Consider the following 17,494-nt stretch of genomic DNA (forward strand, 5'->3'; position numbering starts at 1 on the left):
TTGCGATTTCTGAGGCTGGTGACTCGGATGAACTTATCCTCAGAAGCAGAGGTGACTCTTGGTCTTCCTTTCCTGGGTCGGTCCTCATGTGTGCCAGTTTCGTTGTAGCGCTTGATGGTTTTTGCGACTCCACTTGGGGACACGTTTAAAGTTTTTGCAATTTTCCGGACTGACTGACCTTCATTTCTTAAAGTAATGATGGCCACTCGTTTTTCTTTAGTTAGCTGATTGGTTCTTGCCATAATATGAATTTTAACAGTTGTCCAATAGGGCTGTCGGCTGTGTATTAACCTGACTTCTGCACAACACAACTGATGGTCCCAACCCCATTGATAAAGCAAGAAATTCCACTAATTAACCCTGATAAGGCACACCTGTGAAGTGGAAACCATTTCAGGTGACTACCTCTTGAAGCTCATGGAGAGAATGCCAAGAGTGTGCAAAGCAGTAATCAGAGCAAAGGGTGGCTATTTTGAAGAAACTAGAATATAAAACATGTTTTCAGTTATTTCACCTTTTTTTGTTAAGTACATAACTCCACATGTGTTCATTCGTAGTTTTGATGCCTTCAGTGAGAATCTACAATGTAAATAGTCATGAAAATAAAGAAAACGCATTGAATAAGAAGGTGTGTCCAAACTTTTGGCCTGTACTGTATATTCAAATATATTTATCCGAAATGGAAACTAGAAGGGCACTTGCAGAGCACAAACCTCCACCAAGGCCAATCGCCCAGTTTTCTGTCATATGAAAAGCTGCAAGTGCGACCACTATATGTCTGGAAATATTATATACCTCTAAACTGGAAATATTTGACATACTTAAAATTCATCTGTGAGAACACTATGTACAAATATCAAGTGCTTAGACTGAAGAAATATGAACATGACAGCTTTTTATCAAAAACAGTTATAAAAAACTGTATGTTTACAAGGAAGAAATTGTTGCATGAGTCAAATTTAAAGTAATATCTCTGGTAGAGTTTATCACAGACAATTGAAATTTTGAAATTTGGATGTGGGTAAGAGTACAGTATGTTGCATGGTATGTTTATATAGCCACACCTAGTTTGAGAAAAAAAACGGTATTACCCTGGCATTGTTACAATTGTGCCAGTTCTCCCATGAACCACTGGCCCAGAGTGCACCATAATGACTGCTTTCTGTATGACGTTTGAGCAACTACATGTGGAGACTACCCCAGAGCGTTACTGGTACAACTGAATATGGCTTGTGTTATGGATCATTATATTTCTACAATAGGCTATGTTCTGTCACTATTAAACCTAACTATCCTCTCCTGGATTTTAAGATGTATGACATTTATTCAGTGATGACTAAATGCTCTATCTCCTAATGTAAACAAAAATGAAGAATAATTTGTGTATCCACCCTGTCATTCAGATCCGCTCCAAAATGTAATGGGTTCCTCTGTGGCCCATGCTACACCTTTCCATCAAGTTTTATTCGTTTTTCTGTAATCCTGCTGACAACGGCCAAACAAACCGACAAACCGAACTGAAACATAACATCCTTGGTAAAAGTAATAAAATAAAGAAACCAGTAAGAGTGACAAAAAAAATAATTTTGGTTTTACTATCTGTAGAGTCTTTGACATTACCAAGACATTAAAGGTTCTGTATGTAACTTTTCACCAGTATTTGTAACCTAAGTAAAAAGCTGAGACTTTCCCTGACTCTTTCGGTTGCCTCTGCAACCTGTAGACTTACTTCTATGTTACTAACTCAGGTCACATGTTTCCTGGAAAATCCAAAGGATGTGGAGTTACCGCATTTCAGTGCCTTGCCTCTCTCGCTACAGAACTAGCAGTGTGCAACAGTCGCTAACGTTGAGTCAGCTAACGAAATAGATTCAGCCAACACCAACAAATGACTGGCACCCACCACAAGACAGACTCCACACATGCTATTTCTATTGTAAACATTTTGGCCTAGAGGAGACAGCCTTTTAAGTGCCCCATAGCAACTCAAATTCAGCCAGTGCAAGCCTGAGCACCAGGGGTCTGATCCTGGACCACCCTGTGGACCACCATCTTGACCGGAAGTTGTGTCCTAGCAGCGCGGAGTGAGGTAAAGGGTCCGTGGGCTGTGCTTGCTAGCTAATTTTTGTCTTGTTTGTTGTCTGATAAACAGTACATCCATTAAGTTCAGTGACCCATATTATAATATCAGTGCCCCTGGGTGTTGAAAAGAAATCCCAACATTAGCAGTAAATATGTTAAATATATATTAATATTGTGGTTTTAGCTGGCTAATGTTAGTTAACGTTAGCTTGCTTGCTAATGCAGAGGAACGTCATTTACGAATTCATCCAGACTCTAGGTCTTATCTGGCTGCTATATTGGCTATCTTGCCATTTGCAAATTACATTATCAGCTGAGGTCACGTAGCAAACAATGCCAGATCAATGTATCAAAGCTTGGTTAGACTTACTTGCTAGCTGGCTACCTTAGCTAAATTGTTCACTAACGTTATTGCTCGCAAAATACTGAGTGGATTTGTTTGTTGGCTAGCTTGCAAAATTACCTTTCCCAGCTAAATAAGTATGGGATACCAACTTATATGTTATACCAATCAATGCTAATTTAGCCAACAATAGAAGATACAAGAGCAAAGCACTTTTCATTAGCCAGGAGCGATGTAGTAGTTGCCAACAAGCTAACAATAACCTGAGCTAATGTTAGCCAGCTAACTGTAACTTAGGTATTCTACATGGTTGCTCGTAATATAAGGTGTGGTTTTTCAAATGGTAAGCTAGTCAGTATCATGGAGCCAATGGTCCAAATGAAGTATCAGAACATTGCTGATAGTAATATTATTCTAAATAGTAACCATTGCAGATGGTTGTTCAAATTATGAATTAAACGTATTTTCCCGCCTTCTATCAACATGATATATGAGTATACATGCTCATGTGTAAACACACACCTTGGGAATATAGAGAACAGTAATTAGTCTGTGTATAGGTGTGTTTTGTGGCTAACTAGCATGTCACATTGATTCAATTACACACAATAAATCAGGAGCTGGTGTGTGTGTCTGTGAAACTCACCTGAGCATGTCCATAATTTATTCAATCATCCAGTTGTTAATATATCCAATTGTTCGGTGTGTATGTGAGCACAATGTTAAAGGCGTGTGTGTGTGTTTCATCAAGCCAGTGCCTATCCATCAGCTGAGTGTGAGTCAAAAGGGTCTCACTCTGAATGTTAATCACTGTTTTCAATGACTAATTAATTCTGGATGGCTGATTATTCTGACTCCATCTCCTCCACTTCTCCTATCATCACCCCATTTATCACCCTCCTCTTAATTTAGCCTTGACACATACGACCAGTGTGTCTTTCACTTGGTGCGTTCGCATGTGTGTGTGAGCGTGCATGGAAAGGAGTCAGCAAGCAAATTGAGTTGAATGCAAATGTGATGAATCAAAGAACTCCCTGTGTGTGTTTGACATGTTCTTAAAAGCACTTTACTAGGGCTGTACCGAGTAGTTTGAAGCTCCAAAGCTTCTTTCATAATTTTGGCATTAGAATTCTAAATCAGCATTCAAATGCTGCACAGCCTTTTTTGTTGCATGACTATTCCACCTATTCAAACCCAGTATTTCTACACAGTTGCAGATCAAGATTCGGCTACACTACTATTATTAATATTATACTGTTTAAATAATTAGATTCCAGTGGTGGCTGCGTAGGATGTTTCCGAATCCAAAGCGCTGCAAAGTCCAAAAGTCAAAATTTATTGAAAAGAAAAGATATATGTAATCATTTCCAAATTTCACAACATTTTTTTTATTTAATGAAATATTCTGTCTCAATCCGTATTTGTTGGCATTTAGCCTTTCAAAAACAACATTTTTACTGCAGCCAAAAAACTGTTTGCTCTCACAAGAGGGAGGCATGCAACTGTATTAGCGGGGTGGTCTATCAGCAGTCTAACAGCACCATAAATTACATTTATTCATTAAAAAAATATTCGATACATGTTTAATATTCATCAAATATGATGACAGACATTCAAAGCTTCATTCGAAAAGCTTGATAAAAGTTCTGAATGTAAAAAAAAGACATTCAGCACAGCCTTACACTTTACCAATTGCCTTGCTAGTATTAACACCACATATATATTTTAAGGTTTTTCTTCCTTTCCCTCTCTTCTTGCAGAGTATGGTGGACATGGGCAACACGAGGGCCAGACAGCTGTATGAAGCCCACCTACCAGAGAGCTTCAGACGGCCACAGACAGACCAGTATCCTCCTCCTGCTGGCTTTCTTTGTGTTGGTCTCAAATTGTCTATTTACTGCCCCCTTCAACCCCAACTTCATGTACATAAAAAGTCTGTTTGTCACAGTACATGCTACTGTACTTTGGCAGAAAAACTCTTTTATTAAATACTTTCGTATAAATTTCCAGTGTCACACTACGGGTGCGTTAAAACTGTGTGTCACAGCACAGATTCATAAAACCTCCTGCCACCATACATAGATTTTCATACCACCATATCTGCCACCCGGTCTTTATGTACAATTCTTAAAGTTTCCTATGTCATCATACATTTTCATACAAACTTCCAATAAGAAACAGAAAAACAAATGACTGGCTTTGTATAAAACTTAAGTCACATGTATTGACATAAAAACTCCCTAACAGAGAAGCTATTTTTTCTAATTCATAATCAACCATGTAAATAAGCCATAAGCTTTAAAAAAACCCCCAAAAAAAACAAAAACGTTTTTGCTGCAAAATCTAAATAAATTTGACTTTTGATATATTAAAGGTTCTGTATGCAACTTTCAAAAAATATTTGTTGTTAGTGAGAACTCTCTCTGAGACCGTTCAGTGAAATGCAGTCAGCATCCTGTTGCTCACACCAAAGATACTGGATTACTACAGGATGGCCCACCTATAATATACTCCCATTGTATGAAATGGTATACATTTCCGGTCTACTAAGTAGGCGTTGTCCCCCGTACCCCATTCAAAGACGATGGAGAACCGCCAATCAAAGACGAGTATCCCCAACCTCACTTCTGTCAATATGTGTATACCCTTACTGGCCGTAAGCTAAATAAATAAACAGTCCGTGAACATTTTTTTTTTCCAGCGGATGTCTTAGTTACAACATGATTGAGCTAACTGGAGTAGTTTCATGTTGTATCCGACAACGGGAGGCTTTTAACAGATGACGTCCTGATGTTAGCTTTGTTGCTGCTGTTAGCTGTCCCTGTCAGCTGCAGCCACTGATGCTTTCTAGACATCGTGATTTCCCAAAACTGAATAAATACCACACATAGCAACACAAAACTGCTTTGCTAGCTCAATCATGTTGTAACTAAGATATCCGCTGGAAATTTTTTTTTAATCCAGTATCTTTGGTGAAACTGCACTGATTTCAGCACCAGAGAGGAGATATCTGTTGCCAGATCTTGCGAGAGTGTGTTGTTGAGACAGAGACAGGTCTTGTACAAAGTAAATTTCAGCCATAATCTGTAATCACGTTCATTTCTCCCACTGAAGTCAATGGACTCAGGACCTGCTGTAAGGCCAAAACACACCGGCGGCATCATATGACGGCGGCGTTATTGACACGAGTCAAGTGCCACCCCCAACACACACAAAAAGTGTCGCGCTGCAGGGCGTCAACCAGATTTCTATTGCACACTCCAGTCTGCTAGGCTGGGAAGTACAAAATAGCGCTTTTTCAAGGGCGGCGACGCTGGAAAAATAGGACAATAGCGTAAAGTGCACGTCGTGCGTCGAGCCGCCGGTGTAGGTTTGTAAATAGAAAATAATGGGGGCGGCTATTTTGACGCGCGTCATACGCCGCCGGTGTGTTTTGGCCTTTAGTATAGTATAGTATACGCCCTAAAGGGGCGTAGTGGTTGCGAACCCCACGTGACACTGATACAGTAAACTGACTCGCAGAGGACTGTCTTAGTTTATCCACCGTCTTTGCTCACACTCTGGTGCTCGCACTCTGTGAGTGAGCACCTAGGCATTGGCAGTGGCAAACACAAGATTGACTGTGATTACAAGATAAGGTAGCCAGCTAGCTATAACTGGGCTACTAGTCTGATCTGGCATTGCTTGCTTAGTAACGTTAGCTAATAAAGTAATTTGCCCACGACAAGATAGCCATATAAGCCAGATCAGCCCTGGAGTTGATTAATTAAATGACGTTTATCACTCAAGACAGTATTTTTCTATGTTAGCTAGCAAGCAGTTCATCCGGGTTAGTGAGCAAGCTAACGTTAGCTAACGTTAGCCAGCTAAAACCATAAAGCCAGCATTCTCAAGACGATGATCTCAAACCACTTCACCTTGGTGTGCATTTGCTTTCACAATAGTATAGTTCTGTTTTTTTTTGTTGTTGTTGTTTTATTTAAAAAAAAAAAAAAAAAAATCTGTGTATTATTCTGTATCTCGACATCACTGGAAATGAGGGAAGACACTTTTTTCAAGGCTTAAATAAGGGTTCAAATGAATGGATTTCCTTAGTGTATGTATATGTATGCAAAATTTATTTCCATAGTCAAAAGTAAACAATGTAAATCTCTAGAAACTCAAACATTTTAGTACAGTACAGCTGTAATACACACTTAAAAAAGATGTGAAGTGAAGTGCAGTTTCCACAGATATATTTAAAGACGCTGAAAAACAGTAAGATGACATCAGATTCATCAGAATAAGAGATGATCATTTTGTTAGTGTTTTTTGATCATTCTTTTATTCCAGGGATGACCATCTTAAACAACATCTCCCAGGAGATGGGGTGTTACAGTCACTGTAGTCTGTCAGCAAACTTTCAGCGTCCTTCCTTCCTGGATCCTCCAAGCACTTGGCTAGAGGAGGACACTGACGCTAGGTCTACTGCCTCAGTGTCTCTGTGTCAAACACTGCACGAGACAAGCACCTGAATTGCTTGCTTCTCATCTCATCAACTTCATTATCTTCCTCTCTTGACCTCCTCCTGGATCATTCTGGTGCTGGGCCAGAGGAGAGCTCTGACACTGGGTCATCTTCCTCAGCATAGCTGTCAGTGTGGCTTTCGAAGACAGCGTCAGACAAGCACCTGAGTCACCAGCTGCTCATCTCATCATCACTTGGCGCTGGGCTATAGGTGGGCTCTGACGCTGGTTCATCTTCCTCATTATTGCTCTCATTTTCTCTGTCAGAGACAATGTCAGACAAGCACCTGAATCACTTGCTGCTCATCTCATGACCGTCTTCATCATGCCCTCCTGCTGGATCCTCCAGGCAGGGGATCTTCTGCCTCCACAGGCTGGTAGACTTTTATGTCAACTTCAGGCTCAGCGGCAGTGTCTTCAGCTGGTTGAACTTCATCACTGTTGTCAAGACTGTCATCAACAAAGGCAATGTTGTCATCATCACCATCATCACTGGCCTATTGTTCAGCTATAATTGAGTCAAGTTGCTCGTCTTGTACATTTAGCACCAGCACTTCAAGTGCTGGCCCTATGAGATCATTTCCACATGCTGATGATATGTTAGCATTACCACTCATACAACAAGAAAAGCATCCCAACGTGCAATATTAATTTATTAATAAGTCAATAAATGAACTTAAATTCATAATGTTTATCTTTCAAATGCTAGGTCTACTGAAGTTTTTGGGGCAATTTTTATTATTTTTTTCTTGACTTATCTAAACTTCTCTAGACCAAATCACAGTGTTTGTTTTCAATAACCTCCAGGTAGAAATCTCTGGTGTCACTTACATAACAATTTAACAGTGCTCAGCAATTGTGTTTTTAGCTACCTAAAAACCCACCTAAAAATACAATATCTGTTTAAGTGAATGCTATATTTAGAATATTGTCATAACTTTACCTTTCTGTCAGACAGCCCATTTCAATGTAGAACTGTTTTCCAGCCAGGGGTGTAAAGTGGGGTGGTCAATGTCCCCTTCTCTACTTCCAGCACCCTTGCTTGGATGACACCCATCTTTGAACTCAACCTTTATTTTGATCTCAACTACACACCTGTAAAGTTTCGTGACTTCTTCTTGCACGATTGTGACGTTATCGCGTTGACAAAGTGTCCACAGACAGAGAGACAGACCTATTACCACCTGGCAAAATACTCACAACGGCTTATGTGGTAGTTCCCACTTCATTTGGTGTCACCAGGACCACATAACACACACAGACACACACACAGGCTCACGCTTTACCAGTCGTAAAGACATTACAATTTTAAAGCTTATAAAGACATTATGACAAGTCAGCACCAATCACTTGTCAACTGCACTCTGGTTTTACTCAGTGCTACTGTCCCTCCCTCCCTTTTAAGTCTTCCTAAAATTATGATTAAGAAGGCTTAGCATTAACGTAACAAGGCAGGATCTGGGAGTTTTCATGTGATTTTAAATAAACAAGATCTTGGCTTTTAAATTACTAAAACCTCTTAAAACGCACCAGGAGCCCACTGGGAATCTGCATAAGCTAGTTCTATGCAGCATAAGCATTGTGCTTCAAAGTATGTATGTTTAACATCAAACTTTTGTCGATATGGACATGCTACACATCATTAACTCTTTGATTCTCCAGAATTCAATTGTTCAGTTTGTTTTATGGAAACCATGAAAACCAAAGTATAATTCAGTCATATTTACCAAGGATGTAAATCACCATGATACGATATTAAATCGATTCTTTGGATATGATATATGCTGATATTTTAAAGTCTGCTGTGATATGATCTGATTCCGTGCGATTCAGGGCCTGCGATCGATATGAGACAGTATGTGATCTTTTAACATAATCTGTTACAGAAAATGCTGCCATATTGTTCTTTCTTACTTTTGACTATAAATGATAAAAACAAGACATAAATGATAAGTGCAGTAAAGTTTACTTTAAACTGTATCCACTAACAGGCATGAAACCTCAAATGGGATAAGTTAACCTTCAGGGCTTTCTGCCAGAGAGTCTTTTATGGAAGAAATCTTTTCATTTTAACCCAAAACATGATCTTTTTCATAAAACTTAAGGTCTATCTGGCTTAAAGCCCTGAAGGCAGATTTCTCCCAGCAGCCATAAATCTTAAATTAATAACAAGATCATTTAAAGGGCCAGTGTGTAATATTTGGCATGGTTTATTATCAATCTGAATCTGAATCTGAATATTCTACCCATTAATATGTTTATACAAGTGTATGATTGCTATAAAATAAAATTCGTTTGGTTTTCGTAGCCTTATAGTTATGCTTTTATATATATACAGTACAGGCCAAAAGTTTGGACACACCTTCTCATTCAATGCGTTTTCTTTATTTTCATGACTATTTACATTGTAGATTCTCACTGAAGGCATCAAAACTATGAATGAACACGTGGAGTTATGTACTTAACAAAAAAAGGTGAAATAACTGAAAACATGTTTTATATTCTAGTTTCTTCAAAATAGCCACCCTTTGCTCTGATTACTGCTTTGCACACTCTTGGCATTCTCTCCATGAGCTTCAAGAGGTAGTCACCTGAAATGGTTTCCACTTCACAGGTGTGCCTTATCAGGGTTAATTAGTGGAATTTCTTGCTTTATCAATGGGGTTGGGACCATCAGTTGTGTTGTGCAGAAGTCAGGTTAATACACAGCCGACAGCCCTATTGGACAACTGTTAAAATTCATATTATGGCAAGAACCAATCAGCTAACTAAAGAAAAACGAGTGGCCATCATTACTTTAAGAAATGAAGGTCAGTCAGTCCGGAAAATTGCAAAAACTTTAAACGTGTCCCCAAGTGGAGTCGCAAAAACCATCAAGCGCTACAACGAAACTGGCACACATGAGGACCGACCCAGGAAAGGAAGACCAAGAGTCACCTCTGCTTCTGAGGATAAGTTCATCCGAGTCACCAGCCTCAGAAATCGCAAGTTAACAGCAGCTCAGATCAGAGACCAGATGAATGCCACACAGAGTTCTAGCAGCAGACCCATCTCTAGAACAACTGTTAAGAGGAGACTGCGCGAATCAGGCCTTCATGGTCAAATAGCTGCTAGGAAACCACTGCTAAGGAGAGGCAACAAGCAGAAGAGATTTGTTTGGGCCAAGAAACACAAGGAATGGACATTCGACCAGTGGAAATCTGTGCTTTGGTCTGATGAGTCCAAATTTGAGATCTTTGGTTCCAACCGCCGTGTCTTTGTGAGACGCAGAAAAGGTGAACGGATGGATTCCACATGCCTGGTTCCCACTGTGAAGCATGGAGGAGGAGATGTGATGGTGTGGGGGTGTTTTGCTGGTGACACTGTTGGGGATTTATTCAAAATTGAAGGCACACTGAACCAGCATGGCTACCACAGCATCCTGCAGCGACATGCCATCCCATCCGGTTTGCATTTAGTTGGACGATCATTTATTTTTCAACAGGACAATGACCCCAAACACACCTCCAGGCTGTGTAAGGGCTATTTGACCAAGAAGGAGAGTGATGGAGTGCTGCGGCAGATGACCTGGCCTCCACAGTCACCGGACCTGAACCCAATCGAGATGGTTTGGGGTGAGCTGGACCGCAGAGTGAAGGCAAAGGGGCCAACAAGTGCTAAACACCTCTGGGAACTCCTTCAAGACTGTTGGAAAACCATTTCAGGTGACTACCTCTTGAAGCTCATGGAGAGAATGCCAAGAGTGTGCAAAGCAGTAATCAGAGCAAAGGGTGGCTATTTTGAAGAAACTAGAATATAAAACATGTTTTCAGTTATTTCACCTTTTTTTGTTAAGTACATAACTCCACATGTGTTCATTCATAGTTTTGATGCCTTCAGTGAGAATCTACAATGTAAATAGTCATGAAAATAAAGAAAACGCATTGAATGAGAAGGCGTGTCCAAACTTTTGGCCTGTACTGTATATATATCAAGGGCCTTGCTTTAGAGAGATCGCCATCTTGCACTGCCATGTATGTACGGCAGACCGAGCAGACAATCCAGCCACCCAGAGAACGCGTTTTGTGTGTATAAATGAACCAACGAAGACAGCGGAAGGAAGGAAGAAGGAGGAGGAAACAGCAGTGTTAGTAGTTCGTCGATAGAGAGTAGTGAAAAGTTTTTTTAGTTATAAAGTTTGCGAATGGACCACACTCACCACGCAACAGGAGAGAATGAACCTGAACCGTCATCTGTGAGGAAAAGAAGACGCAACTTCACTCCTTGTGATGCACTCTCTGTGGCGCTTTTCCTCCTGGTGATATATCTCCCCAACAATGGCAGCAGTAGCACCAAATCCCATTCTGTGCATTCAGCCTCTCTTCTCACCCGCTCAGCATCAAACACATGGAGTTCCTCATCTGTGTGCTCCGGCTCAAACAGGTATGGCTCTGGGTCTGTGTCCGCTGCAAGAAACTCTTCAAAATCGCGTTCAAAGTCGTCCATTGCAGCTACTATAGTCCGGAGATATTGCTAGGCTAAATAAACAGCTGAGCACTGTTTACCGGCTACCCTGTCAGTCAGTGTGCGGGCTGGAGATTGGCGGAGCAGAGAGGGGAGGGGGGTCCCCACTTAGTATCGTAAACGAGTATGTGTGTAAAGTTGTGAAGTGTGTCTGTTACGCCAGAAGAGTCAGAGTTTGGGATGGAGTGGAGTGTTACCGGAGTTTCTGGAGTGCTCAAATAAACGGGCCTTTTTCCTGAACGCTCCTCTGGTCTCCTGCTCGTGAGGGATTCATTACAATATCTTAACATGGCTTAGATTTCTAAATAAACATTCACCTCGTCGCTAGATAGACCTACTCCTGAAAAACTCGTGCGCAAGGCTTTTTGTCCCTACGAGGCCACCGTCATTTACCCGACGGGAGGGGTGAGCGAGTGAGCCCTGCAATCTAGAATTTGACCACTGATGTCACTGTTTCCAACGGTTTTCAACCCATTTTACACACTGGCCCTTTAACAAAAGCACAATATTCAGCTCGATAATAACTGTCAAGGTTCACAGACAAAACAACTATTTTTTTTTGCTAGTCACCCCTTAGCTTAAGCATGTTTACACTGCATATGCGGCTAGCAGACCTTTTTTTCCTCTACTCATAGCTTAAAGGGCCAGTGTGTAAAATGGGTTGAAAACAGTGACATCAGTGGTCAGATTCTAGATTGCAGGGCTCACTCACTCACCCCTCCCGTCGGGTAAATGACGGTGGCCTCGTAGGGACAAAAAGCCTTGCGCAGACACAAGTTTTTCAGGAGTAGGTCTATCTAGCGACGAGATGAATATTTAGAAATCTAAACCATGTTACGATATTGTAATGAATGTAATGAAGTAGCGTTTGGGAAAAAGGCCTGTTTATTTGAGCACTCCAAAAACTCTGGTAACACTCCAGGGGGTAAAAGACTCCGTCCCAAACTCTGACTCTTCTAGCGTAACACACACACTTCATACACACATACTCGTTTACATTACCAAGCAGGGACCCCCTCCCCTCTCTGCTCCACCAATCTGCAGCCCGCACACTGACTGACAGCGTAGCCTGTAAACAGAGCTTAGCTGTTTATTTAGCCTAGCAATATCTCCGGACTATAGTAGCTGCAATGGACGACTTTGAACGCAATTTTGAAAAGTTTCTTGTAGCGGACGCGGACACAGCCCCAGAGCCATACGTGTTTGAACCGGAGCATACAGATGAGGAAATCCTGCTGAGCGGGCGAGACGAGTGGCTGAATCCTCCGCTCCCATTTTGCTGCACAGAATGGGATTCGGTGCTACCATCGTTGGGGAGATATATCATCAGGAGGAAAAGCGCCGCAGAGAGTGCATCACAAGGAGTGAAGTTGCGTCTTCTTTTCCTGGCAGATGACGGTTTGGGTTCATTCTCTCCTGTTGCGTGGTGAGTGTGGTCCATTCGCAAACTTTATAACTAAAAAAACTTTTCACTACTCTCCATTGACGAACTACTAACACTCTCTGCTGTTTCCTCCTCCTTCTTCCTTCCTCCCGCTGTCTTCGTTGGTTTATTTATACACACGAAACGCGTTCTCTGGCTGGCTGGATTGTCCGCTCGGGCTGCCTTACATATATGGCGGTGCAAGATGGCGACCTCTCTAAAGCAAGGCCCTTGCTATATATATATATATATATGAGAGCATAATTATAAGGCTACGAAAACCAAACGAATTTTATTTTATAGCGATTATACACTTATATAAACATATTAATGGGTAGAATATTCAGATTCAGATTCAGATTTGACAATAAACCATGCCAAATATTACACACTGGCCCTTTAACAAATTACATGTATGATTTATACTTGTTCATACTTACTGTTGGTTTAACATACTTTCCTGTTGTCAGGAGATGCAGTGACACATCTCCTGGCAGAACAACATGGTTGAATTTCAGCCTGCATGCACGTTTTTTCAGCCGAACATTGTTGAAACAGAGCAGCTAATGTTGCTGTAGCAAGAAATTAGCAGAGTGAAATGCCACTCAAGTAATGTTATCTTGTGTCTTATCTCGCAGCATACAGTATGGCATGTGCTCTATCTGTTGACCCGTATTTTCTCCGAAATCAAAAATATTTCCTGAATAAATTACGTTATCCTCATTGTCTTTCTCTTGGCTGCTTGCCATCGGCCTGCTGCTGTTTGGCGGTGACACAGAATTTCAAAATAAAAGGGTAACCTTAAGATGATGATATGGATCGATGTTTTCACTTTGGCATTGATGATATTGGATTACTGATCATTACATCGATATATCAATCCAGTTTGATGGATCATTACATGCTAGGGGCGATTGCTCTGAGACAACAAGGAAGGCTGAACTTCCCCTAAAATTTCATAGAAGAAATGGTCAAATATGCACTATTGAATTTACATTAAAATAAGAATTTACATTGCATAAAACGTGTGCTAGGATGCGTTTAACATCATGACTATGATGTTCAAACGTCAGCTGTTTATCACCAGTTTTCAAATGCGACCTCCCTGTCACACATTCTCATGTCAGCACGGTGGACATGGAGCCTCCAAGCATTCCTATGAGACGGTGCTGAGCAGGTTTTTTTTTTTCATGCGGCAAAGCGAGACGGTCATTGGATAAATGCGACAAAATCGTCACTTCCAGGGAGGCTCAGCTTCCCTGGGACCTAATGGAGCGGTAGGCGGGAGAGGACGCTCGATGTATGCATGATGATTGGAGGAATTGTCAAAAAAAAAAAAAAAAAGCTAATTTTGACCGTTTGTACAGTACAGTTCAGGTGTTTAAACCCATCTGAAAATTTCAATTAAATGTTCCTTTTATAAGTTACTGCCTGGCTACAATATGACAGATTTTAGGATGTAAACTTAAAGTGAGCTTCCCCTGTTTGAAAGACCAGCAGCCGCCACTGTTTGACGCCTAATATTTACCAACATAGAGATGAGATGAAGATGGAGATGGAAAAAAATGGTGACACCGTACCTTTTAAGCAGCCATGAAGTCTGAATGTGTGTTCATTCCTTGATCATTTGTATTCTCTAAGTCTGTAATTGTCATAAATTTAATCCAAGTTGTGAAAATTGTTGTGGGTAGTCTGTTGCTTACTGTATGCTAACTTTGTTTGGTAAGCAGACCGCAGCACCAACACAAAGAATATTTTCTCAGGACAGCCCCTGGAGTACAGCATATGTTCCCATTGGAAGGCCAAAAGGCTCTGTCACTTATCTTTGTGGCCACTGTATTGTAAGAACTTTGAAGGCCTTTTCCTCAAAACCATGGCTCGGTGACAGTCATAATGTAATATGACATATTTTTCTTAGTATTTAGACTACAAAAACAATACTGATATTATTAGAAAGATAAGAATCTTATTTTTCCCAACTGTGTATAAACTCTAAATGTGTTTCACTGTGACTGTCACTGTGACTGAAAATGATAGAGCAAGTCACATATGATGAGACACTGGATAGTGAGTTGAACTGCCTGTGGAAAAAAGTGAACATTGTCCATTCTCAATGAAAAGCTGCTTTTGCTGTTTCTCTCTTCAGAATACACCATGTGAAATTACTTTTCTCCGACTCTCTTATTTCTCCGACTGTTGTCTCTCTTCTCATCTCTCCCCTGTGTGTGTGTCTCACTCACTCACCTGTTTCGCAATGCTTATCAGAATGATTTGATTGGCTAGCATAATGTGAGATGATTTAAGGCATGGTGTGAGTTTCCTTGTTGCTAAACCAGTGCTATAAATGCTGCGGCAGTAATAATAGAAATGCTCCATCACATTTTGGTCATTTTGCTAACAAGGGGGATAGCATCCCCTCTTGTCCCCCATCAAATCAATATCACTAATATCACCATACCGATTGATTTAACCCTACCTGAAATCACCCCTGCATTGTGCCCTTTTCTGTGTCAAGGCAGAAAAATTACAGTTTCAAATCTAACTCATAATCATCAACAAACTTTAGCATTTTCCACACATCCCCAATCATTTCGAGCAGCAAATAAGTAGAGACAGGCCACTCTACTTCAGCATCATTCCACACATTTAATCAGGACACCTCTAGCAGTGTCTGTGTGCACAACGGTGAAACAGCGGTATCCAGTTTGCCCTTTTCCACGATACAAGACAAGACAGCTGTGTGGTTAACACAGCAGCATATGTTCATATTTCCACCAGCAGACTGAAATAAATAATCTCCCTGTTTGAAATGCTGCTCTAATACCCTATCTTGTATCTGGCAGGCCCATTTGTGCGGGTGGTCATCATTCTTCACTCTTTTGAAGTCCATTAGTCGTTCTGACAGCAGCGCCGCTGGCTGAAAACAGCAGATAACAGACCCAGGATTAGAGGAGCTACCGCCTGAACGTGTGTGAGCGTTTTCTATGTGTGCCTCTGTCTGCATACTCACACATCACTTTGGCCCTGCTATTTACTGTGCTATGCATGTAAAATGACGAAATGGAGTGTGATTCCCCCGCCATATTTCCCATTTTGTTTTCAACTCCTACATTAGTGTGTGTGTATTTATGAATGTTTTTCTGTGTGGACTCGTTTATATTCTTTGTGTACTTGGAGCTGCAGAGTAGAGTTTGACTAGTAGGGCCAATAAGAATATTAAGTGTGGTCTAGTACTTGTAATTAGCCATATTTAATCTTTTTCTTCATATACATTATTTTACTCTTCACATCAGCATTGCATTCTTTTCAAGGGGAAAAAATCTGTTGCTGACACAAGTTTTCCTATACAGACGTTTTAACTTATAGTTTACATCTAATTTCACCCACAACACTTAGGACGCATTCGAGATACTCACTCCAAACTGGACAGTACATTCAGAGCACTATTGCTAGCGTGCTAGCTATGCTAGCTCACCCTGGCAGCCAGAAACGGTGGTCCCTTTAAAATGAGCAGTGGTTGGAGTTACTGTATACCGTTACGATTAAGAAGTTGATACACAGACACTAACGGACGCAAGCATAGCTAGCTAGTTGAAATCTTTACTACTCCCACCACTGTAAAGTGATTGGCTGAATTAAGAAATTATACATTTTTGACTGACATGGGGTTGTGAGCCTCTCACTGGCCACATTGAAAAATAATTGACAGATACCTCGCCCTCTTAAACTCACGTGTGTCTATGTCTAAAACGGTGGCTCTGGAACTTGCATGTGCACGTTTAAAATGGTGGCTCTCTGGCTCTGCAGGTTGATGATATTGTAGCATTGTAGAAATGTTATTATCACCTGTGTACCTGCCTCAGCATTTAGTTTTAATGCATGGTAGTCAACATTGAGAGAAAAAATATTTTTTCATCCCATGAGAACTGTGCCATGAATTACACATATGATGTTTGTCAATTTTGAAGATAATTTTGCAAATCAAGAAAGTTCCAGTTTGAGAGAGAGAGAAAGCAGTGACGTCATACATATCTACATAGTCTTATAGTTTTGAGACAAACTGTGACTTTCTTGACTTGCAAAATGTTTTTTCAAAATGCCAAACATCATATCGCACAATTCAAACAGGATTTAAAAAACATTTGTCTCACGTCATACACTACTGTACATATTTTTTCCAGAATAAGGTTCCATGGTGGTCCACCAGAAGGTGGGAGACTTTAAGAGACTCTCTATATGCTGCATGGCAGCTGCTAACTGCAGCACCTCAATAGAAATAATAAAACATATGGGCACGTACTTGCTCTAATTATTATTAATATTTCAGTTTAGGGCTTCTCCTTTGACAACCAGTGTCATTTTGTCAGTTATACATTATGATAGATATTAAATCAGTTCAGCTGTATGACATCCATCTCCTCAGAGCTGGACAGCACTGACTGGACCGGATATAATGTATGTCAAAGGTCAGCAATGGGCCCATATATCAGTCTCAGACCTTCATATATCAGACCTACATAAACGTACCATCAGTCTTCATTTAACCTTACATTATGGTCATGTGTACATAACCATCATATAATTTGGCACACATTTATCCAATACACTTGTACCGCTTTGCTGAGTGTTAAAGTGTTT

At 40.7% G+C, this 17,494-nt stretch overlaps 1 protein-coding gene across 5 annotated transcripts in view; it reads left to right on the plus strand.

Annotated features, from left to right (window-relative positions):
* The window catches only part of LOC117248178 (stromal membrane-associated protein 1), a 182,367-nt gene that overhangs the window by 22,266 nt on the left and 142,607 nt on the right, over positions 1 to 17,494 (plus strand). For all 5 annotated transcript variants that reach the window (XM_078160831.1, XM_078160833.1, XM_078160834.1 and 2 more), the window contains exon 3: positions 4,186 to 4,271. In XM_078160831.1, coding sequence (XP_078016957.1) covers positions 4,186 to 4,271 — 86 coding nt within the window. The remainder of the gene's footprint in view (positions 1 to 4,185; positions 4,272 to 17,494) is intronic.

This window comes from Epinephelus lanceolatus, chromosome 17 (assembly GCF_041903045.1).
Source record: "Epinephelus lanceolatus isolate andai-2023 chromosome 17, ASM4190304v1, whole genome shotgun sequence".
Taxonomy (NCBI): Eukaryota; Metazoa; Chordata; class Actinopteri; order Perciformes; family Serranidae; genus Epinephelus; species Epinephelus lanceolatus.